Here is a 25,329-nt window from a genome sequence, read left to right as displayed (position 1 = left end):
TAGACCTTTTCACAGATCTTTTTTTAAGAGTGTTAGTGACCCAGATTGGTAATTTTTTTTTCAAGTAGGCTCCACACCCACCCTGGAGCCCAGTGCGGGGCTTAAACTGAACCCACAGATCAAAGACCTGAGCTGAGATCAAAAGTTGGATGGACACTTAACCGACTGAGCCACCCAGGCGCCCCCTCCTCCCCCCAATTGGTGATATTTGCTCTGGTATCAGGAGTATTGGTGGTCCTGAACATTGGGCAACTGATGCCCTAAAATTGTCCTCAGGGTTTCGATTGAACTTAACCATAATAAACGGTACAAAAATCACAAGTAAGTAATTAGCCACAGTCTGTTATTTGCAAGTATTGTTTAATGCTTATTTGCATATGAGCAAGATGTATGTTTCATTGGAGAAAATTCAAAATTTTAGACTTTAGAGAAATCACTCATTTTGCAGTAGCTTGTAGTACTCTGACTTTTAAAGGGGATCATACGAAAACCACTGACAGTTAATTGATGGGATAGATTAATGAATAATTCTGTGGATGTTCGTGTTCCCTTGTTTTCTGGCTTTTCCCTTCTCCCTCTGCGTTCTCCAGAAATGTCCATTTCACAAATTACAGCTGAGTTTTTGAGTTAGTCGTGTTTAATTGCTTTTGCATTTTCTGTCTGCTTTTGTACATTCAGTGTCATGTTGGCATTCTCAGGAGCTTTAACCCCAGAAACGTCAGAAGGGAATTTTAAGGTTAGTAAAGGACTTCGGAAGTTTAAAATCTGGCAGCGCTCTGAGCATTTATTTCCTCTTCTCTGTCACAAAGGCTGGAATAGGATTTGGATAGTTGATTTTAGGGTAAAAGCCCCTATTTATTGGCTAGTTCAGAAGTTGAGTGCCTCTTATATGCCTATGGAACACTGTTCTGGAAATTCAGGGACAAAAGGCAGTTTTGGTTTCTGTTTTTCATAGGACTGTCCTTGAACAAGTCTTTATTTTTTAAACAAGTATCAACCTCTGAGCTGGGGATAGGTGAGGCTCTTCAGGTAGACTGTCCTCCCTTCAGGCAAGGTTTGTCAGTTCTGATAGTTCCTGCTGGCATGGCTAGAGAAACTCGACACAAGGCTCTGGTGTTCTTTCATCTTTTGCTCTCCAGTTGATTGCACTGAATTGTCTTCTGACCAGGCTGTGCAAGGGGAGCACTTCTCCCCTTTGTGGGTGCCATTTCCTAGAGTTCCTGGAATGGTTTCTTCAATTTCAGCAGCTGTGTAGGTCATTTTTGTTTTATCTGGAAAGTTGAAAAGAGTCAAAGGTAGAGAGCAACTGTAGTTAATACAAAGCTAGTTCAAAGACAGCACATCCTAGGTGTTAAGTTGTATTCTGTGGGGTTTTGTGGGGTTTTTTCCCCATCTCTTTACCACCTAGCTTCCCGTGACTTAAACTCTGGAGGAAAGATTTGTTTTCCCTTCAACATCCCAAATGGTAATACTACAAATAAGTCTAGTCTTTATTGACTCTTCATCACTTCCTCTCCAACTTGGTACAGGCAATGCAGTGGGAGAGTTACATGTTCCACAGGGTTGACTTGGAAAGGGCAGGGAGGAAAGAGCTTTTAGGGGGTCTTCTAAGTGGAGTTCTCATGCCCCCCTCTTGTATTTGGACACCGATTTTCCTGCCGGTATGGAGGTGAGTGGTGATCATAGGACTCAGGCTTCACCTATCTAGATTGTCCCCATTTTTGTAGAAGGGTACAGGGCTCAGAAACACAAGAACGAGTCTTCACCCTGAGCACAGCTGCTTCAGCCCTTATAGTGCATTAGCTCCAAAGAAGGTCTTCTGAGGTGCATTGTAGCCCTGCAAACTTGGGAATCTGGTTGGTTGATTTAGAAGCTTCCACCTCATACTACTTATGCAAGACAGTGGAGACTAAAGACTTAATGGGCAACAAATTTGAGTTGCTCTCAGGTAAGCATCAGACTAGATTATTTTCCACAACTCTACTGTTTTTGTTTTTTAAAGATTTTGTCAACACGCACAAGCAGGGGGAGCAGCAGACCGAGGAAGAAGTAGGTTCCCCGCTGAGCAAGGAGCCTGATGTGGGACTTGATTCCCAGACCCTGGGATCATGACCTGAGCCGAAGGCAGATGCTTAACCAACTGAGCCACCCAGGCGTCCCTTAAGATTCATTTTAGAGCATGTGCTTGCAAGCAGGGGGAGAGAATCTCAAGCGGATTCAACTGAGCACAGAGCCTGAGGCGGGTATGACCCTGAGATCATGACTTGAGCCAAAGTCAAGAGTTGGGTGTGATACTTAACCAACTGAGCCACCCAGGCCCCCTTCCACTGTAGTTTTAAACCAATGCTTATAAAGTTAGAAAGTACAGTCAGCTACTTATGGTTTCTTTTTGGCTGCTTGATAAGATTCTGTCTTAATTGTAAATCCACATTAGCTACCAAGAGAATGAAGGCCCCCCAGGGAAGGTTGTCTTCCTAGGGTTTGAGTCCATTCCCAGGGTTTAGAAAACATCTTGAAGGAGCCCCTCAAGTTCATGGGAAACAAGATCGAGTTGAAGGATATGAGTGATTCTACTGTTTAGAATTCTACTGAAGTACCTTACTAAGTAAGGTTTCCTGATTTGGAAAAGTGACATTTGCAGTTGAAGTCCACCAAGAGGAAGGGTCTTAGGTTTCCTTGAGGTTTATTATAAAGAGAATAAAAAAAATGCTCTGAACATCATAGAAAAGAGGTGCTGTGCTATTGTTTAGAAAGTAATTCAGTAGTGATCAGACTAAACAAACTAGATAATTGTGATCCTGTAATAAACTTTTGTTTACTGTGTAACCAGAATTGGGAGTCTTTTGGCTCCTGGCTTATTAGGCTGCATTGCTTTAATGTTTTTTCATAAAGGAGTGCCAGTGGTGTTTGGGTCTAACCTGGTTCTAAGAAGAACCTAGTCCTAAAGAAAACTGAATTTTCCAGATTTTGAATAGGAGCTCTTCACACAATTACTACCTCACAGCTATTAAATATCTAAGACATAGAGTCTTCCATGGTCTCCCCAGTTAGTCAAAATTGCCTTATTCCAATGAGGGCAAAGTCTCTCCACAGTCGATTCTTCCAGCTAGAAGACTGGCTGGAGTGCAATTCATGGAAATAGCCCTGGCTCTTTGAAGTTTTTTCCTACTTCTGGTGCTACCTGGTTTCTAGTGACCTCGTTAAGAGTTGAAGCCCCATCTAAAAGGTACCTGCCAGAAATTTGTTTGCTGGCAAGGATCAGGTCCAATATGGGAGAATGCTAAGTGATTCAATACTCACCCTTGGAAGGCTTGATTTTCTCATAGCACCGAAAAATGAAGATGAGAAGAACCCCTTCTCCAAGCTGGAAAATCATGTAAAGGAGAGGGAAGAAGAAAAGCGGTCCAATCTCTTCAGGGGGGAATGTCACATTGAGAATGGTGGAACAAAGCTGAACATTTTGGCATCCAGTTTCCATGCTGACAGTGCGGCTGCACCTGTATAGGTTAAAAAAAACAAACCTAGCCATTATTTCCTTAGAAGGGATGTGAAGGTGTGAATTCACTTGTCCATCTCCCTCCCTCCCCAAATTACCTAAGACCCATTGAATGAAGGTGGGAGTGCATGGTGACTGGTAGGTTCATGGCAGGGAGTTTTTATGAGAGTTTGAGTAGCTTAGAGATTTACCATTTGTCTGCTTCTGCAGGCAAATTAAAGTTTGGAGAGATGTTTGGCTGATGAGGGATGAAAGTGTGAGCCAGTATCATTCATTGGCTTGTTCTATACAGTTTACATATGGGACAGTTGCAGTATGAACATAAGTAGAAAATGGTCTGAAATGCCTGGGGACCTTGTCCCGTTTGCTAGTTTCTGGTTTGAAGATCTTTAATTCCAAAACCATAATGATTAAAAAACAAACGAGGGGGCGCCTGGGTGGCTCAAGTTTGTTGAGCGTCCGGCTCTTGGTTATGGCTCAGGTCATGATCTCAGGGTTGTGAGATCGAGCCCCACATGGGGGCCTTTCTTCAGTGGGGAGTCTGCTTGAGATCCTCTCCCTACACCCCCCCCCCCCAACACACACTCGCTCACTCAAATCTTAAAAGATTCAGCCCCATTATCTATCTTTGGAATATACTCTTGGTTTTGCTCTCGTTTTGTGGACTGAGGAATGGGATGTTTACATTTACTGAATACACATTTATTGAGTTGTGATAGTAGTGTTTTAAAATAGTTACTAAAAATTTCTGAAAGCTGTCTCAGCACATTTATTATGGGGGAACTTAATTACTCTGATGGCCTTTGATTATGTGGCCATTTATCACTGAAAATTGACATCTAGTGGTCATTGAAAGCCTTTTAACTCTAATCACGTGCTATATCTACTATAATAATTTGTTCTTTATTAGTGTGGTTCTTAAAATGGATAATTTTTTAAGTTGTATTTTTAAAGCAATTCAGTTTGGGGGGGCAAGTGGGAGGGCACTAGGGTGCTACTAATGTTTAGACTTCTGCATAAGTATTTGTTTATGGCTGAAAAGAGGCAAAGTTTCTGAAATGTACTGCACTATGTAGACGGTGTGTCTGATAATCCTACACCAGATTATAAGGCTGACTGTCTCTGAAAATAGCCCCTGAGTTTGTGAATTGGATTAAAGTACAGCAGAGGTCCATAGCCACTTCAACTTTTAGTGCCACTTAGCAGAGCTGTCACCCAGTGGTGTCCTTGTCAAGACTAAAGCCTCGGCAGGCAAGGTGGAAGAGTGGAAAAGGAAGATGATCATCACCATGATGACATGGAGCTACTCCAGAGTCGTTTAGCTACCAGATTTCATCAGGAGATGGAATCTAGGCTCAGGAGGGAGCACTTCATCATGAGCTGTTGCTCTTTGGGTTATTAGATGCTTTTGTTCCTAAACCATTTAGTAACTTAACTCCAATGCTTGTCACTGTCCAAAGTTCCTTGTTCAGTTGATGCATTTGTACATACTGCCAGGAAAATGCCTCCCCCGGGTTTTGGATCTTACCTTTTCCTGAGAGACCAGGACAAGAATGAGGCCGGTGGGACATTGAGATCTAAAATAATACCTACTGAGAGAGGCAGAGGGAGAAGCAGGCTTGGCAAGGAGCCTGCTTCTCCCTCTGCCTCTCTCTGTCTCTTAGGAATAAAAAAAAATCTTTAAAAAATAAAATAATACCTACCGTCCATTGAGGCGGAAAAGCGTAGAGAGGATGTAGCCCAGCAGGAAGCCGATGAAAGGCATCAGGGAGGAGGTGGCCAGCAAGTGTGGTGTCATGACAAACATGATACTCTTGCCCACATTGATGACAGAAAGTGCTATGATGGCCACGCTTAACAAAAGCATGACGATCCTCCCTCCCTGTAAATGAGGATAGGAAGAAAAGGCAATTAGAAGGGTGGTAGGGGATAGGGAGGAGCAGAGAGTCTGAGGAAGCATGGGTGGGTGTCAAAGGTGGGAAACATTTTAATGAAAAAATGGTATTTGAAGAGGGAGTGCAAAAAAACCTTCATCTTCCATCTTTTTGGAATTCTTAGGGGTTCCAAGCTAGGAAGCTTCTTGGACAACAGAGACTTAATATTTTTGTTACTGTTGACTGTTAAAAGAACAAGAGAGCCAGATATTTACCAGCAAAATGAATTCTGGAAATCGGTGAAGTGCAGTTTGGGACAAGCAAGCTATGGTGAACCGGAGCCAAGTGCTGAGAACAGGCCACTAGGCTTTTAGAGAGGACAAGCTGGGAGGGGCTGTTTCGCTGAGTCGGCATTGGCAGGGCTATTGCTAGGCCAGGAGAAATTCTTCCTCCTGCTGGGGTATGTAAAGTAAGCTTTCTGTTGGGTAATGCAAGGTATGCTGCTTTTGGCAGTTTGAAGTGTTGGGGAGCAGTGTGGACAGGTTTTCTTGAATTCTATTTTGGGCAGGTGGGTCAAGCAAAATAGGCACTCTTTGGGACCTTGTTACTATTTCCCCGCTAGTACTGGTTCATGAAGACTTTCCAGTAGTCAGTAATGGGAACTTTGAGTCTCTAGCAGTACTAGATGATTATTTGGCCAAGCCAGAGTTTGTTGTTTTTTTTAATTGAGCTATCAGTTAATAGATTTCTAATACTGTTTTTCCTTTTCTGGGGCCAGTTGTTGAGCATCTCTAGTCAGTTTTTCTAGATGAGCATTTGGGGGAAATCCTTTTGGACCATGACAGAGGTTTGGTTGTTGGTTCATTCGAGAGCAGCATTCTTTGTGGAAATATCAGTGAGGTGGTTTCCTTTAGGTTCCAGGGAATCAGGTTTAGAATTCCCAGGACCTTGATGATGGCCAAGTGGCTGGCAAGAGTATGGCATCTAATAATTCCTGGACATAAAGGCCATTTTTAATTTTATTCTTGTTAGAAATGAGGAAGCCTTGCTGGTTCCATAGCATTCCAAAGTCACGAGCTACTCAAAAGGCATACCTACTCTCAGGCGAGTGGTAGTCCCTTCAGGGCTTCCCAACTGTATTTTGAATGAGATTTCCTTTATTTTCACGTTACTAAGCCAGCATGGCTTCTGGTTGACATCTTTGGATCACGGATTTTTCAGTAAATGCTGTGACTCGGAAGGAATGAGACTATTCCGTCCTCCCACAAGTTTTTGGTTACAAATTAGAAGTTTTCTTACAAAGTCATTATCTCTGGAGCCTGTATACACATATCTACCGTATTACCATCACTCGCTCCAAATATTTTGGAACTCAGAAGTTATTCTTGGAACCTGTCATACTTGTCTCAAATACCTCCATTATGGGTACAGACTGCATCCATTTTAGGATGAATTTGATTTCTGGAAGTTGCCAAGAGTCATTTGAAGTGAAGCTGGTAAAGGTGGGTGATCAAGCCAGGTAATGTGATTTTAGACCCCAAATGATTTATAACCATAAAGGGGCAAGCCTACTTTCTCAAGTGACCTGCAGATTGGATAGGAAGGAAGTTACCAAAAAAAGTTTCAGAAATGTTCTGGGTAGTAAGGCAACATCAGAAACAATGCAGGTTCACCCTGCCCCAGGTGAGTGGCTATGAAAGCAGTATTTATTGGGAACAATGGTATGTTTTCATTTATTTTAGAATTTGCTTTATTTTAAAATTTGTTGCATCTTACATACCATTTTATTTTTAAAAAGATTTTACTCATTTATTTGAGAGAGAGAGAGAGAAAGACCAGAGCATGAGCTGGGGGAGGAGGCGGGGAGCAAAGGGAGAGGGAGAAGCAAACTTCCCGCTGAGTAAGGAGCCCGATGTGGGGCTCCATCCCAGGACACTGGGATCATGACCTGAGCCACCCAGGTGCCCCCATCTTACATACCATTTTAAATTTTCAATAGGTGAATTTATGATGAAATTAACAATAAGACTTTTTAGCATGTAACATAAGAATAAAAGCTTTCAAAGTGCACTCACATGTCTATGCATTTTAGCGAATGACACACCAAAGTGATAAAGTATATGCATAAATTTAAGGCTCTTTATCCCTCTAATCTTTTGAGTAAAGGAATATATAGCAAACTTTTGTTGAATTTACCATGTTATTTTCTAATTATTAGGTGTATTGCTTCGAGTTTCCAGTTCATTCATGTGACATGTTTCCTAGTAACATTTTAAAATTGTGATAAAGGGCGCCTGGGTGTCTCAGTCGGTTAAGCCTCTACCTTCGACTCAGGTCTTGTGATCTCAAGGTCCCTTCTCAAAGGGAAGTCTGATTCTCCCTCTCCCTCTCCCCCCCCCCCCCCCCGCTGTTTGTGCTCTCACATACTCTCTCCCTCTCTCTCAAATAAGTAAAATCTTAAAAAATAAAAATTGTGGTAAAATGTATATAATACAAGTTGCCATTTTAACCATTTTTAAGTGTACAATTCAGTGGCATTAATTACATTCAGGAAGTTGTCTTGGTAACATTTTAACATATTGCTCAAATTTCAGCTGCACTGTTTTGCATTTCTATGTTTGAATCCATGTTGCAGCTGATGTGATCATTTAAAGATTTTTATTTGAGAGAGCATGAACGAGGGGGAGGGGTAGAGGGAGAAGGAGAAGCAGACTCCCTGCTGATCAGGGAGCCCGATGCAGGGCTGGGTCCCAGGACCCTGAGATCATGACCTGAGCTGAAGTCAGATGCTTAACCGACTGAGCCACCCAGGTGCCCCCTGATGTAACCATTTAAATGTCACCTGTATCAACTAGTGGTTCTACCCCAGGATAGGAAGGACTTTCACAGACCTCATTGATAACCACATGTTTCAAGTTGTGTTGGAAGACTTAACTGATGAATTGTCCAGTTTGCATTTGGATTGATTTCTCCTTTTGGATTTTTCCTCTACTCAATGACCAAATAGATTTTGTCCCCATCCAGAGTGTAATGGGTAATGTAGGGGTCATTGGGCTACAGAAATTGTCCATGAGCCCAGAAATCCTCTTCTCTGTGGGCAGCTGCTGTATTCCCTCACTCTTGTTCTTCCACTCTTTGGGGTTGTAGAGTGGTTTTGAGCACAGATGTTGGTGTGACCCCGGTGTGAAGGCTGGCTCTGCCAGTCTGTAGGAGCATAAACTTCGCTCAGTTGCTCAACCTTTCTGAGTGAGGTGGACAGCTCAGCACCTGGCATATAAGAACTGACTCACTAAATTGTACCTCCTCTTATTTTTCACGGCTAAAGGAGAGGAATTGACCATCCCAAAGCTTCCTGTTACTCTCAGTCCTGCCATTTGTCCACAACCTCCTGCTGTGACAAGAGGCCATAGGTAGTTGCTTCTCCACAGGTTACCATGTTTTTTGCACCAGCCGACTTCACTGCTCTGTGAAAGCTGATGGAAGCTGTGAGGAGAGTACATTCACAGGCAGCCAATCCATCCGCATGCCGGTGGCCCAGGACATGATCTAGCTCACTTTGCCCACAAAGGTGGCCTACACAGGTTGCTGAATGGCCAAACTAAGAAGATCATCTCATTTAGGGAGTTTGCAGAACTAGAGAAAAGGCAGCAGAAGCAGAGGCAAGTGTTAAAAGACACAACAGCCTGGCAGCAGCCGAAGCCGCCAAGTTGGCAGACATGTGAGACGGAGGTGGGGCGGTTCTCCGGTAGCAGCAGGGAGGGGAAAAGCATAGGGGGACGGGCTGAGTCACTGTAACAGCACGACCCTTATTTAAGGGTGGTGGATGGCTTGTGGTAAAAGTGGACCATGTCATGCTGAGGTTCATCAGCCTGACCGCATAGAATTGAATAAACCCTGGCATGGGTAAGTTAAAGTATGAGTTGAATTGCCATCCCAAATAGAGCATCCTTGAAACTGTATCTTGGCCTATCTAAATGTGACCTCCCACAAAGTAATGCAAGGGATGGAACAGTTTGAGCAGATGCCTTCTGCCAAGCGCCAGTTATCAGAAGTTGGGTAATTGTGATTTGAAAGTCTCTGGAAGGGTTAAGTGTGGAAAAAGGCGGGGACGAGTGTTTGCTCATTTTTCAACTTATCGTTCACTATATCTTATACAAGAGGGAGATCTCACTGGACTCCATTTCTGCTGTTGAATTGAGTGGCAGGCGTGTAACGCAACAGGAATAGGAGCCTGACTGATAGTCCTGGCTCTGCCATGTAAGTTCCTGGGCCTCAGTCATTCCATCTATAAAATTGGAATAAGGCAGGAGACTGAACTTTATCTTGAAAGCCCTTCCAGCTCTAATCTGAGATTGTTTCTGCATCCTCAGATGAATACTTTAATTAAAGTTACTCTGAGTTAAAAAGGAGACATACATTCTTATATTAGTTGTGACTGGCAGTATAGTCCTTGGCTTTGTCACCTATAAAATGGGGAAGAGCAGAGTTGCATTAAATGATACCACGGGTCATTTCACATTTTTAATTTTTTTTTTTTTTTTTTTTTGCATTCCTATACCTCCACAGACTATCTTGAATAAAATTACATGATAGACACAAAGGTTTCTGGGGCTTTTTCCCCCTGCTAATGTGGGGAGTGTCCCAGGTGGAGGGAAGGACGTGCAAAGAGAAAAAAGCTGGGACTGGAGAGGCTGGGGATAGCAAATCAAGAAGGGCCTGGGAAGCCACACTGGGGAGTTTTAAAGTTTATCCTGGAGAGCGTACAGAACTGATGTGTTTTAAGCACAGTAAGAAAGACACAGTAAGAGTTTGTACTTTCCATCTCCATCCGCAGGTTAAAACTGGATCAGGGAGCCAGGTTAGAAGGCTGTTTCAGTTGTCTTGTAAGAGAGGATAGTGGCCTGAGTGGATGATAGTGTTCTCAGAGATGGGGAGGAGTGGATGGATCCAAGTGACACAAGGCAGAATAGACAATCTCCTATTTAGGTGGATATCAGAGGGGATGGAGAGGGGACACTGAGAACGATTTAACGGTTTTGTGGCTCAGGCAGCTAGGCACATGGAACGCCATTCCTTGAGATAATCACATGGGGAGGAGCAGGCTTGGAGAGGAGATGGTTTTAATTTAAGACATACTGAGTTTTAAATGCCTGACGCATATTCAGGTAGAAAGATTGGGCAATTAATAGATGGATTCTGGAGTCAGAGGAGAGTTGAGGGCTGAAGATGGCATTCTGGAAGTCATCAGCTTGTGGATGGTCATTGAGATGGACTAGATCTCATGGTGGGGAGATCCTGGGCTTAGGGAAATCTGGTAAGAAAAGCAGAAAGCCTGGGCTGAAGGCAGAGAAGTAACTTTCACCAGATGAACTTTAACTAGAGAGTCCAAAAGAAGTGCCAGAGAGGTAATAGGAGAGCAGGAGTGCCCGGATCACCACAGCTGAGGGAGAAGTCTTCTGAGAGGGAGGCGATGGTCAACCATACCAATAGTTACTAAAAAGTTAAGGACAAACTGAGAAATGCCTGTTGGATTTGGCAAAGAAAGTAGAACAGGTGGTCATCATCATGCTGAGCGGATGGGAGACCAAGGATGAGAGAAGAGAGGGATTCAAGTAGCTGAGACTAATTGTTGAGGGCCTGTCACTTGTGAGAGCGGCCCTGGTGGGTGTGGTGGGAGTGGAAGGGGGCGGGGGGCGGGGGGGGATGCAGGTGCAGGGAGGGATGTTTCCTGAAGCATGGGTAGGGGAGGAAGGGCAGGTGTTGGAGCCCAGTAGAGGTGGTTTTTGTTTTTGTTTTTATAGCTAGGAAAGAGGTGAGCCTGTATCAAATACTGATTGTGAAGAACCAACCAATACAGAGACTTAAGAAATGAGAGCAGAGGTGGGGGAGGCTGGGGGGACTTGGGGATCATTATCAATAAAAGCATATCTCGGAGAAGCAAGAGTGGAGAGAATGGATGCTGCCCTTCAGAACTGAGGTGGGGTGATCGAACATGGACAGAAGGGGGAATGACTTGACCAGGTCTTCCAACAGGGCGGAAGGGGAGCTGTAGCCACTGTATCAGGACTGGGCCAGGACAAGGGCAAACCTACCCTGGATGATGGTAGTGTGAAAATTGAAAAGTCCTGAAAACTTGACTTACATTTTCTTTGTCTCAGGCCCAAAGCTGCTGCCAAGCCTTGAGCTTCCAAGCAGCAGGCCTTGTAGGCTAGGCTGGCCTGAGGCAGAATCCTTCCTGAGGACGAGCTTGGAGCCCCGGCCCTGGGGGATGAGCAGTGAGCTGGAGGGGGAGACTGACAGGGACTGAGCTCTAGGGTTACAAAGTTGGTAGATGGTCCATCACAGCACTCCCAAGAGTCTATGATTCTTCTAAGGGCAGGGAAGTGGCGTGATGTCCTGTGTGTGACCACAGTGCTCCTCCAAGCCCCCTCTACTCCTCTCTCCCTCCCGTCCCACACCTGAAATGCTGAGAGTGCGTACACTACCTCTTCCCCTGTTTTCCTCTGGCTTCTCATCAAGTCAGGCAAGTTGGCCCTCGTTCCCCCAGAGTTCCTTTATTCGGGCTTCTCCCCCAGGCTGACCCAAATCCTACCCTTTCTTCATGGTCTACCCTCACCCGATCTTCTTGCATTCAGCCAATACTTAATTGTACACTGTATTTGATCTGATTTGTCATGTGTTATCACTTCACTTTCTGCTAATATCAGACTCATTGATGACAATGAAACCTCAGAGTATAGCATAAAACTTAGCATCTAGGAGGTACATAATACAAGTTTTTTATTATGAAAATAATGATCATATAATTGTGTGTGGTGTTTTCCTTCTTTCTCCTAACTTTTCAAAAGTACTCTCATGTACATTACAATCCCATGAAGTAGGTGTACCAATAGTAGACCCTTTTCTTTTTCCAATAAGGAAGGAAACAGACACAGAGAAAGCCCAGTGACTCTCCTCAGGCAATACACTGAGATGATAGTGGTGTTCTTGCTCCCTGCACAGGTCCCCAGGTTCTTACCTTGTGGACATAGCGTACATATTGTGGCCGTTTGGCATTGAGGAAGATCCCAATGGTGCAGGGAATGAGAACCAGGACTAGTGATACCACAATGCCTTTGTAGGGTATCTTGCTCTTCAGATCCCCATCATAGATCCCCCTGGAGTAGACATACAGGAGGAAGGGCATCATGCCCAGGGCAAAGAAGGTGGAGCAGGTGGTCATCACGATGCTGGGTGGGAGAAGCAGGAAGAGTACAGAGAGAGCCCATTAACATAGACTATTCTGTTCATTACCTGCTATGTGTCAGGCACTGTGCTAAGCATTTTACATACATTAATTTCTTTTTTCCGGTAGGCTTAGGAGATACAGGCTACAGGTTGATATTCTCAAGTTCTTTACTTTCTGGTTTATCTTTACATTATTTACGATAAATAGAGTGTGAGTCCCAGAGCCTGGATAATATATCTTCTCAGCTCTAATCTGTATCCTAATTGTACTATTACCATTTCCATTTTCACTCCAATACATGTTAGTCCTGTATAGGGAGAAGCCTTCCAGAAAGGCTGACTGAAAGAATGAAGCAGCTAGGGAACATTGTTGTATTTGTGGATATTCATGTGACAATATATGGCTCTGGCTTCCATTCTTGTGGGAAGGTTGGGCATGAGGGGTTGGCAAGACCCCAGGAAATCCCCACTAAGTGTATGTCTCTCCTCCCCACAGCCCTATTATCTATCTGTACTTCTTCATTGTTTCCATAGAGGTGAAATATAGCTTCAGTGAACATCAAGCATGGCCTAGGTCAAAGGGTCCAGAGTATAGCCATCAAGGACAGCAACAGGTAGAGGTATCACTAGGAATAAGTAGATGTCAGAGGTGAGGAGAGACCCTCAAAGAATATTGTGAACTAAATAATGGGAAAATCCTTCTTCCATGAATATCTAAAACACCTAAACACATATTTGAGCTTGTATGAAAGTTAGGGAGGTTTCCAGGTGCCAGCAACAGAATGCAAAGGAGTTGGTGGGTGAGCTCAAGCTGAAGCCACACTGTGTGGAGTGGGTAGGGGGTGGAGTTTAGTCTTGGTTATCTGGAGGCTTAGGTTTTCATGATAAAGGGAGGGACTAGAACTGAGGTCTATATTTGTGAAAAGAGGAGAGTTAAAACCAAGAAATCAATAATAACTATTGGAAAAATTAATAATTTCATGTGTCAAATATAAAATCATAATGGAAAAAACATTTGGGATAGAATAATAATGCAACACATCTTAAAACACATGGGAGATGACCTTGGATTCACAATAGTTTCTTAGAAAATGACATCTAATACACAAATACAGACTCAAAATGGATGAAAAACCTAAATGTGAGACAGGAATCCATCAAAATCCTCAAGGAGAACATAAGCAGCAATCTCTTCGACCTCGGCCACAGCAACTTCTTGCTAGACACATCTCCAAAGGCAAGGGAAACAAAGGCAAAAATGAACAATTGGGACTTCATCAGGATAAAAAGCTGCACAGCAAATGACAGATAACCAACAGAATGGGAGAAGATATTTGCAAATGACAAATCAAATAAAGGGGTAGGGTCCAAAATCTATAAAGAACTCATCAAACTCAACACCCAAAGAACAAATAATCCAATCACGAAATGGGCAGAAGACATGAACAGACATTTTTCCAAAGAAGACATCCAAATGGCCAACAGACACATAAAAAAGTGCTCAACATCACTCGGCATCAGGGAAATACAAATCAAAACCACAAAGAGATACCACCTCACACCAGTCAGAATGGTTAAAATTAACAAGTCAGGAAATGACAGATGTTGGTGAGGATGCAGAGAAAGGGGAACCCTCCTACACTGTTGGTGGGAATGCAAGCTGGTGCAGCCACTCTGGAAAACAGGATGAAGGGTCCTCAAAAAGTTGAAAATAGAGCTACTCTATGACCCAGCAATTGTACTACTGGGTATTTACCCCAAAGACACAAATGTAGTGATCTGAAGGGGCATGTGCACCCCAATATTTATAGCAGCAATGTCCACAATAGCCAAACTATGGAAAGAACCCAGATGTCCATTGACAGATGAGTGGATAAAGAAGATGTGGTATACATATACAACGGAATATTAGCAGCCATCAAAAAAAAAAAAAAAAAAAGAAATCTTGCCATTTGCAACAACATGGGTGGAACTAGAGGGTATTATGCTAAGCAAAATAAGTCAATCAGAGAAAGACAATTATCATATGATCTCACTGATATGTGGAATTTAAGAAATAAGGCAGAGGATCATAGGGGAAGAGAGGAAAAAATGAAACAAGATGAAACCAGAGACGGAGACAAATGATAAGAGACCTTTATCTTAGGAAACAAACTGAGGGTTGCTGAGGGAAGGGGGGGGATGGGGCAGCTGGGTGATGGACATTGGGGAGGGTATGTGTTATGGTAAACACTGGGTGTTGTGTAAGACGGATGAATCACAGACCTGTACCCCTGGGGCGGGGGGTGGGTAATAAATGTCATGAAACAATAGTTAGCCTTACTACAGAGGATGCACTCTGATATTTTTCTCCTCTTTTAGTTTTTAATCATTTTAAAATAAAATAAAATGGTGGTAGAGACCCTCCCCCGAAAAGAAAGAAAATGACATCTAGAGCACAAAAAAAGAAAAAAATAAATTTGATTTCATCAGAATTAAAAACATTTGTGCTTCAAAGGACACTATCCAAAAAGACATACCAATGGCCAATAAGCATATGAAAAGATGCTCCACATCATTGGTCATTAGAGAAATATAAATCAAAACTATAATGAGATCACCATACTCACTAGTATGGCTACAATAAAAGTGATGGATAATAAGTCTTGGAGAGGATGCGGAGAAATAGGAATCTTCCTGTGTTGTTGCTGGGATGGGCAGTAACCATATGACCCAGGAATTCTACTAGATACATAGTCAAGAGAATTGAGCACATATGTTGACACAAAAACTTGTATACTTACGTTCAGAGCAGCATTATGCATAATAAGCAAGACGTGTAAAACAATAAAAATATCAACTGATGAATGGATAAGTAAAATATGGTGTATCCATACAACTGAATATTATTCAGCCACAAAAAGCAATGTATTAAGTACGGGCACATGTTCCCATATGGGCGAACCTTTTTTTTTTTTTAAGATTTTATTTATTGGGGCACCTGGGTGGCTCAGTTGTTAAGTGTCTGCCTTCGGCTCAGGTTGTGGTCCCAGGGTCCTGGGATCGAGCCCCGTATCGGCTCCCTGCTCAGCTGGATGCCTGCTTCTCCCTCTCCCACTCCCCCTGCTTGTGTTCCCTCTCTTGCTGTGTCTCTCTCCGTCAAATAAAAAAAATAAAAAGATTTTATTTATTTGACAGAGAGTGAGCGCACAAGCAGGGGGAGCGGCAGGCAGAGAGAGAAGCAGGCTCTCTGCTGAGCAGGGAGCCTGATGCAGGGCTCGGTCCCAGGACCCTGGGATCATGACCTCACCTAAAGGCAGACGCTTAACTGACTGAGCCATCCAGGCGCCCCTCACATGGGCGAACCTTGAAAACAATATGCTATGTGAAAGAAGGAGAAACATAAAAGGCCACATATTGTGTGATCCCACTTCTATAAAGTCTATGGAGACATGAAATAGATCAGTGGTTGCCAGGGGCTCGAGTGAGAGAGAAATGTATAGTGATTGCTAACTGGTTTCTTTTTGGGATGATTAAAATGTTCTGGAATTAGATACTGGTGATAGTTGTACAACCTTGTAAATATACTGAAAACTACTGAATTACACACTTTGAAAGGGTGAACTTTATGGTAAGTGAATTATATCTCGATAAAAAAATAAATCTGGGGAGCAACTAAAATCATTCTTAGAGGAAAATTTTTATAGCCTCAAATGTTTATATAGAAAAGCAGAAGACTAAAAATGAACTAAGTATCTTACTCAGAAAATTAGAGAGAAACAAAGTAAAATCAATGAAAATAGAGGGAAGAAAATATTAAAGTTGAGAGAATAAATTTAAAAATTTATATAAATTGAGAGGATGAATTAAACCAAGAGCAGCTTTTTTTTCCAAGTCCAAGAAAAGACACCTCTGGCATGACTAATCAAGGAAAAAGAAGGCACAGATTGATTATATTGGGAATGAAAAAGGGTACATAATTACAGACACATTAAAGATTTTAGGGAGTTATAGAAGAAACCAAGGCCAGTTTTGTACTTTTCATTTTTCAGCTTGGATTGAATGGACAATTTCCTGGGAAATATAATCTATAGAAACCAACTCAAAATGAAGCTGAAAACCTGAATCAACTTAGAATCATTGAGGACATGAAGTAAGTAGTGAAAACCTATCCTCCAAACCCCACATGATGTGTATAGTTTTATCGCAGAGTTTGATTAGACATTCAAAGTATAGATAGTCTCAATATTATACAGAGAATACAAAAAGGGAAACATGCCCCAGTTATTGTATGTAAATAGTATAACTTTATTAAGGTTAAATTTTTTTTATTTAAATTCAATTAATTAACACATAATGTATTATTAGTTTCAGAGGTAGAAGCAGACTGCCCCCTGAGTAGGGAGCCTGACGTGAGATTCCATCCCAGGACCCTGGGACCATGACCTGAGCCAAAGGCAGACGCTTAACCGATTTAGCCACCCAAGCACCCTGAATAGTAGTATAATGTTAAAATCAAAGCTGCAAAAGAACATTATGAGGAAGGAAAGTTAGGGGCCATTCTCACCCATGAACACAGAAGAAAAAATCTTAAATAAAATATTAGCAAACAAATCTAGCAATGCCTTTACAAAATAATAAAAAGAATAAGATGGGTTTATCCCAGCAATGTAAGAATGGGTTAACATTAGACAATCTATCGACATATATTGCTGTATTATCACATTAAAGAAAAATGGTATGATCTTTCATAGCTAAGAAAATTGTCATTCAACAAAATACAGTGTTCATGCATTTAAAAAATTAGCACAGTAGCAGCAGAACAGAATTCCGTAACCTGAAAAGGGTATCTATCAAAAATCTACAGCAAACAGTACATTTTATGGTAAAAAATTAGAAAGTTTCCTCTAAGAAGAAATATAAAGGAAGGATACCTGTTACCCACCTCTATTGTAAATCACACTACATATATATATATGTCTTTGCTAGCACAGCAAAACAAGAAATAAAAACTATATAGGGCTGGGGGGAAAAAAAGAAATTAAATTTTCACGACATGCCAATGATTGGACTGTCCACAGAGGAAATCCAAGTGAAATTCTACTACAACTAGAAAGTAAGAGAATCCATGAGTTTTTTAATACATCAGCAATATGAAAAAATCAGTTGTGTCCTAGGAAAAATAACTACGACATGGTTTTTCTGCCCCCCTACCCCACCACACGCCAGGACATGGATTTTTAAAAAGAGATACCATTTAGCAGATGTAACTACACTTACTGTGGTGAGCATTTTATCGTGTAAATAACTGTCAAATCACTATGCTATACACCTAAAGTTAATATTGTCTGTCAACTATATTGCAATTTAAAAAAAAAAGAAATGCCATAATATTCACAAAATCTATGAAGTGTTTAGAAACAAATCTAACAGAGACATGCAGGATCTTTATAGAAGAAATTATAAAACTCCATAGAAAGGTATAAAATAAGGTCCTGTCCCCCAAAAGAAAAGCTATATCATTTTCATGGATGGGAAGACACAATACTATAAAGATGGCCTCTAAATTTTTAATCTATTAATCAAAATTCCAGCAATATTTTTTGTAGACTTGAGACCTAATCCCCAAAATCAAATGAAGAGTTAAGGGTGAAGTGGAGCTAACAATTTTTTGTCTTTTTTTTTTTTTTTAAGATTTTATTTATTTATTTGTCAGAGAGAGAGTGCACAAGCAGGGGGACTGGCAGGCAGAGGGAGAAGCAGGCTCCCTGCTGAGCAGGGAGTCCAACGAGAGACTCGATCCCAGGACCCTGGGATCATGACCTGAGCTGAAGGCAGAGGCTCAACCGACTGAGCCACCCAGGCACCAACCCCTTTCATTTCTTATTGGTCATTTGTATTTCACATTTCTATGAACTACTTGTTCATATCCTTTTTGTCTACATTTCTTTTGAATTATTGGTTCTTTTTTATTGATTTATAAAAGTTCTTTGCATATTGAAGGAATTAATTCTTTGGCCTATATTTGGCTAATATTTTTTTCCCAGCATAATGTTTGTATCTTGACTTTGTGGTTTTTTTAGCCTTATAAAATTTTTAAATCTTTATGTACATTTTTTGGTGACATTTGGATTTTACATCTGAGATTGCAAAAAACAAGAACAAAAAGTAATTTTTTCTGTATACTTTTTAGTTTCTTTTTTATTTTATTTTACTTTTTTTTTTTTTTTAAGATTTTATTTATTTGCGAGAGAGAGAATGAGAGACAGAGAGCATGAGAGGGAGGAGGGTCAGAGGGAGAAGCAGACTCCCTGACGAGCAGGGAGCCCGATGCGGGACTCGATCCCGGGACTCCAGGATCACGACCTGAGCCGAAGGCAGTCGCTTAACCAACTGAGCCATCCAGGCGCCCACTTTTTTTTTTTTTTTAAAGATTTTATTTATTTATTTGACAGAGAGAGAGACAGCGAGAGAGGGAACACAAGCAGGGGGAGTGGGAGAGTGAGAAGCAGGCTTCCTGCCGAGCAGGGAGCCCGATGTGGGACTCGATCCCAGGACCCTGAGATCATGACCTGAGCCGAAGGCAGACACTTAACCACTGAGCCACCCAAGCATCCCATTCTTCTTTTTTAAACAGTTTTTAGTTTATTTATTTGAGAGGCAGAGAGAGAGGGAGAGCATGGGGAGGAGCAGAGGCAGAGGGACAAGCAGAACTCCAACCCAGGACCCTGAGATCATGACCTGAACGAAACCAAGAGTTGGACGCTTAACCAACTGGGCCACCTAGGTGCCCCATAGCTAACATAATTTTCAAGAAGAACCAGGTGTGGGGACTTACCTTTCAGGTATCAAGACTTACAAAGTCACTGTAATTAAGAACTGGTACTGGTGGTACTGGGGCAAGGTAGTCACACAGACCAGTAGAAGAGAGAGCTCAGACAAAACCCATGCATATTGGTGAATTTTATCTATGTGAGAGATGGAATTACAAATTACCAGAGAAAAATTCACTCAGTGGTACTGGGAATTCTCTCTTCATCTGGAAAAGATAAAATTAGGTCACACTATACATAAAAGTAAGTTCTAGGTTGAAAATCTCCATGTGAAAAGCATAACTTTAGAACTTTTCAAAGAAAATGTAGGGGAATATCATCATGACCTTGAGCATAGTCAATGATATCTTAAAGGAACCCTCCCCAAACACAAACTGTCAAGGAAAAATATTGGTAAATTTGACTAAATTAAAATAAGCACTCTGTATTATAAGACATCATCATCAAGGTATAAAGACCAGCCCCAAACTGTGAGTAGACCATTGCAACACACAAAAACAACAAATAACTAGAAATCAATGAGAAAAAACACAACAGTCCCATAGAAAAATCGGCAAAGGACATATTTCTAGAAGAAGACCAATGGTGAAACAGTCATTGGCCAAATGGCCAATAAACATATGAAAAGGTGCTAAACCTCCCTTGAAATCATTTGCAGCTGCTGTGACTCATTTCACTCTCACCAGATGGCGCACATTACAAAGTCTGACAATTCCGAGGACAGATGAAGACAAGGAAAAAGAAGGATCTTCATACACTGCTGGGGAAAGTGTGAAGTGCAAGGACTACTCTGGAGACTTATTTGTAGGTGTGTGGACCCCACCACCTAGCAGTCCTGCTTTGATTATATGCACTCTCACATGGGAGCATGGGGCACAGTTACAAGAATGTTCAAAGCAGCAGAACATGAAATCCACATAAATAAATGTCTGCCAAGAGAACAGATACATTCAAGCACACTGCACTGGGGCTCAAATGCACTGAAGTAGGCATTCTACTCCTATGCCTGTATCTCCAAAAAGCAAGTTGTCAAGTGATCTGGCCAGTATGGCACTGTTTATATAAAATTTAAGAACATGCAACTACAACAATGTGTCTTGCTTATGGATATATACAAATAGGTAGTAATAGTGTAAAAGGGTCTGTGCTCCCTTGGGGTGGGTAGCGGGGTACCAGATTGGGGAGGGACACACGGGGGCGACAGTGCTAGCTATTGATCTCTTCTTGGGAGAAAAGCCACACACAACTTGTGTGCTTGTTTTGATGCCCTTGAACAGAGGAGTCATGCTTACTTTGGCTTGGCATGTCAGAAGTTCTGGAATTTGCTCTGGGACATGGTGTGCCTTGTGAACTCAGGGGGATGGAAACCATGCTCCAAGACCTCCAGGTACCTCCAGGATCACTGTCGTGATCCTCCCTTTACCATGAGGATCAGGGAGGGGAGGTGACTTGCCCAGACTCTAGCTCTGAGATCCGACGGAGCTTGTTCTGGCAGAACAGCGTGGGCCTGGCTGCCTCTTGGGGGGCCAGAGGGCCAGAGGGAAAGGAGCACGTGTAGTTTTTTTATTTCTCTTTCCTGCTTCTCGGAGCACTGCACATGCCCAACTTTTGGACATCTGTATACCCTGTGGGGAGGACAGGTTTGGAGCCCTTGTCAATAAAGGCACTGGAGGGGGCGCCTGGGTGGCTCAGTCGTTAAGCGTCTGCCTTGGGCTCAGGTCATGATCCCAGGGTCCTGGGATCGAGCCCCACATTGGGCTCCCTGCTCGGAGGAGAGCCTGCTTCTCCCTCTCCCGCTCCCCCTGCTTGTGTTCCCTCTCTCACTGTCTCTATCAGATAGGGGCGCCTGGGTGGCTCAGTCGTTAAGCGTCTGCCTTCGGCTCAGGTCATGATCCCAGGGTCCTGGGATCGAGCCCCACATCAGCTCCCTGCTCCGCAGGAAGCCTGCTTCTCCCTCTCCCGCTCCCCCTGCTTGTGTTCCCTCTCTCGCTGTGTCTCTCTCTGTCAAATGAATAAATAAAATCTTAAAAAAAAAAAAAAAAAGGCACTGGAGGCTGAAGCTGAGGGCGCGTGGGGGTACCCGACAGCCTCTGGTGAAGTGTGAGATTCCTGGTTAGGCGCCCACGTGGGGGGCGCGCGGAGGCCTGCGGGCTGGTTGAACGTGCGGGGCCGCAGAGGCGGCCAGAAGAGCTCGCGGCCCTCTGGCGCTCTCCTCTCCGCTGTCTCTGAAGGGCCAAGCTCGCTTCAACTTTGAGGGCATTTCCCCTCGCCTGTGGGCCCCCGCACTCCTGGGAGCTGGCGTGTGGGGCAGCCTCGAGGAGGGAGCTGCCGCGGCTGCCCCCCCGCGGCCCGGCCTCCCGGAAGGTGGCCTCCGCCTGTGATGGCGGCCGCCGCGGACCCCGCCGCTGTGAGGAGCAACGCGCGCAGGGGAGCCCGGGACCGGCTCCAGGCGCGACTTCGCCGCAGGTTCTGGGAAACCTCTGGCAAGTCTCTGGGCTTCGGCTCCTGATCTATGAAGCGGAACCGGCGTCGTCAGGTCCGCCCCAACCCTACAGGGGAAATCGTCTAGTGTGGTGCTTGGAGAGAGGCCCTGACTGGTAGCCTCGGACCGGCACATACTCCGTTTGGCTTGCACAGGGCTTTAAAAAAATGTTAAGGAGTGGCCAATAGGGAAAACCTCGGAGTTTTCCTGTAAAAAGGGAGATTCCACCTTCTCCTGAAAAGCAGGAAGCAGGCGGCGGCGGCTGGGCGCTCCCGCAGAACACCCACGGCAGAGACCCGCGGCCCCACGGCTGGCGGGCCCCCTGCAGCCACTTTGTTCCCTTATGGTCATGCCTGGCCCTGAAGGCACCTGAGCGAAAGGACGGGATTTGGAGCCTCCCAGACCTTGGACAAATGTACTAGCTGCTCTGTGGCTCAGTTTCCTCATCTTTAGAATGGGACTCGGCACAGCACCTCCTCCCAGGAGGCCGTATGAGGATTTCATGGGAGGCGCTTGCTGCGTGCCTGGCTCTTTTGTATGATCAGTATCATCTCATCGTAATTAGCGTAAGGCGTTGTCCCACATGAACTCCAATGGTAAGTTAAAGTCTGGCAGCCCGTGAAGGGAGATGGGGAGACACATGCTCTGCTGCTGGGGTCTGAGGCATGGTTTCATGCGCGTGGGGGCTTGTCTGTGGGAAGGGGCTTTGTGGCAGAAGGCGGGCATCCCAGCATTTCTCTGTGGGGTCTTCGTAGAAGTGAGGGTCCCCAGAGGCCCAGGCAAGGAGGCCGAGCAGGAGAGCAGGAGGGCTCATGTTCCCGCGTGGCTGGAGGCTGGGCTGGTGGTGGGCTCGGACCTGGCAGGGGCAGGCATGCTGCTGCACCTCGCTGGCACCCACGGGCTGCTGAGGCTGGGACATCTGGTCACTCACACCCACAAACACCCCTTCTACACTGGGATGAAGCTGCGGTCCGGGTTTCTCAGGACGCAGGGGCCGTAGTGAGCCTTGTCCACAGGGCAGATTGAAGACGGAGGGCTTGCTTTGCAGCAGGAAGGATTTGGATCAGAGGCAGGGAAGACTTTCCTCACAGGTAGTTGAACATTGAACATGTTCCCATGGGAGACTGTACAAGCCAACCCCCCCCCTTTTTTTTTAAGATTTTATTTATTTATTTGAGACAGGGAGAATGAGAGAGAGAGAGCATGAGATGGGGGAGGGTCAGAGGGAGAAGCAGACTCCCTGCCGAGCAGGGAGCCGGATGCGGGACTCGATCCAGGGACTCCAGGATCATGACCTGAGCCGAAGGCAGTCGCTTAACCAACTGAGCCACCCAGGCACCCCAAACCCCCTTTTTGTGCCTGTCTTCCCATCAACTGCCTCAGTGAGGGCTGAGTCACATGGGTAGAGAGTCTGGAGCTCAGAAGGTGGGTCCCAGGGAAGACCCACTCACTCTTGGTTTTCCACTTAAAGATCGGTGGCCTTCCTCTGCATCACCTGACTTGGCTGGTGTGCTTAGCACGTTTGGCAGGGAGCTAGCCAGCACAAGCAGCCGCGCTGTCCGAACCCACTGCCCTGCCTGGCACGGGATGGGGTCTCCACTGAGGACTGAACCTCGGAGGGGGCAGGCTGGAGACGAAGGCTCACAGAGAGGCAAGGGCTTTTGCTGGTGATTTTCCCTCAGCCAGCGTGGGCTGCTGCTGAGGCTGGAGCAGGTCTGAAATGGCCTCACTCTGGCAGGCGTTCTAGATCAGAGTCCCACCTGTTTGGAAGGACAGGTGTTCAGCCGGCCCCTACAGAAGCGAGCCCAGATTTCTGCTGTGATGCTTTGGGTGAGGGGTTCTACCCCTACCAGTTTGGCTGAGGTGCATGCAGCCCAGCATGGCTTGTGCCAGCACCGGGGAACTCTAGAATCTGCCTGGTTATGTCTTTGCATGGATGTGTTCCTGTGTCTGACGGGCCCATGGGGGAAGTTAAGAGAAGCCGTCCCGTATGCCTGGAGAACTGGAAGGATCTTTGAAAAGTCTTGCCTGTTCTACAGGGATGGGAAGGGTCTTTGGTTCTAAGCCACCTTGATCTCCCTGGAGAAGTTTGGAACCCCTGTGCACTCCCTTTCAGATCTCTGGCCTCAAAGCAGACAACTTGCCTACCACGGTAAGGGGGCAGAGTTCCCCAGAGGCCTCTCGGGTTTAAATAGTACTCCTTCAGGTCAGTTCTTGTGGCCCATCTGAGACACCTCTGGAAGAAAGGGGTTTTCAGGAGGCCTCTGGACTAGCTGGGCCCCTTTGACTTGGTGCTTAAACCAAGATGTACCCCAACTCCTGTCTCCGGCCCAGCATAAGCTCTGGCCTCAATGCCCGCCAGCCCCAGCTCTAGTGTCCACCTGACCCCCACTCACTCCCTATCCTGACTTTGACCCTGCTCTTTCCCGAGACTGTGACATCTCCAGTGCAGCTTCCATCCCCAGGCGGCTCCCTCCTTACCTCCAGTCCTACCTGAGGTTCATGTCCCCCTTCATGGCCAGACTGAAGACGTTGGACAGGGTCCCGCCCGGGGAGCAGCCACAGACAAGAATGGCCAGTGCCTCAATGTTGTTTAGCTGGAAGACCTTGCCCAGCGTGAAGGCAGTGAGGGGCATGATGCCATACTGCGCTATCAGGGCGATGGCCAGCCCCTTGGGCTTCCAGAAGTGAGCCTTGATCTTGCCGAATTCCATGGTGCAGCCCAGTGAGAGCATGATAATGAGCAGCAAGAAGACCAGGATGACGCTCAGTGCCTTGTCGGTGGGGCGCTTGCCGAAGTTGGGTGGGAGGGTGAAGTTGAGCGGGGCAGTCACATTGTGGGCCTCCATCTTCCTGCGTGGCTGCTGGAGGCCGGGGGACCCTGCACACCCCTTGTTCTCCACTGACTCCCTTCTGTGCCCAGTCTTTGCTAGGTGCCTTCTTCAGTCCCCTCCCAGGGCAGCAAGCTTCGGGACAAAATGTGGCTCTGGGCAAATAGAAGGATTATGCAACTGGTGCTGTTTCTCTGGCTGCGGCCCCAAAGGGGAGAGAACCCAGAGCCTTATCTGCCTGGCCTTCCCTGCCCTCCACCTCCCGCGCCTCTGCAGCCTTCCCAGGTGTCAGTCACACTTCCCTTGCAACACTTTGCTACCGCTGGGACAGGAGAGCCATTTCTCTCCTTCGCCGCCCACTGAGCGCACTCCACAGGCCTTCTGTCCCGGGGGACCTGTCCAGGCCTGCACCGATCCGGGTCTGGTCCTTCCTGTTCTCTGTTCAGTCCCTGATGCCGCAGTTCTCATTCAGGGGAAGATGCCCTTCCCGTGCCCAGCGGGTCACCTCCATCCGCCCCCAAACCCGGGTAGTGAAACAGTTGAGCGTCACGGTTCCCTGCTGGACAGAGGTAGCCGATCTCAGGGGCTGTGGGACAGGTGTGCTGCT

At 45.1% G+C, this 25,329-nt stretch overlaps 1 protein-coding gene across 1 annotated transcript; it reads right to left on the bottom strand.

The window, feature by feature from the left end:
• Positions 1-1,059: 1,059 nt before the first annotated feature.
• SLC10A1 (solute carrier family 10 member 1) lies at positions 1,060-25,318 on the bottom strand. The gene is made up of 5 exons (XM_034993018.1): positions 24,385-25,318; positions 12,389-12,599; positions 5,200-5,378; positions 3,301-3,497; positions 1,060-1,271 (listed from the first exon to the last, which is right to left on the bottom strand). Exons 1-5 carry the CDS (start codon positions 24,738-24,740, stop codon positions 1,060-1,062), a joined length of 1,155 nt encoding a protein of 384 aa, XP_034848909.1. The 5' UTR covers positions 24,741-25,318.
• Between the last annotated feature and the right edge of the window lie 11 nt (positions 25,319-25,329).

Source organism: Mirounga leonina, unplaced genomic scaffold, assembly GCF_011800145.1.
Source record: "Mirounga leonina isolate KUSES-001 unplaced genomic scaffold, KU_Mleo_1.0 Mir_82, whole genome shotgun sequence".
NCBI lineage: Eukaryota > Metazoa > Chordata > Mammalia > Carnivora > Phocidae > Mirounga > Mirounga leonina.
This window is presented reverse-complemented; position numbering and strand designations above follow the sequence as displayed.

What these genes read in the sequence shown, in the direction of transcription:
- SLC10A1 (XM_034993018.1), bottom strand. Translation starts at nt 24,740, where the DNA reads ATGGAGGCCCACAATGTGACTGCCCCGCTCAACTTCACCCTCCCACCC. An exon ending in AAGGGGGACATGAACCTCAG is followed by an intron (nt 12,600 to 24,384) that starts GTAGGACTGGAG and finishes TCTCCCACCCAG; the next exon opens with CATCGTGATGACCACCTGCT. An exon ending in ATGTACGCTATGTCCACAAG is followed by an intron (nt 5,379 to 12,388) that starts GTAAGAACCTGG and finishes CCTCATTTACAG; the next exon opens with GGAGGGAGGATCGTCATGCT.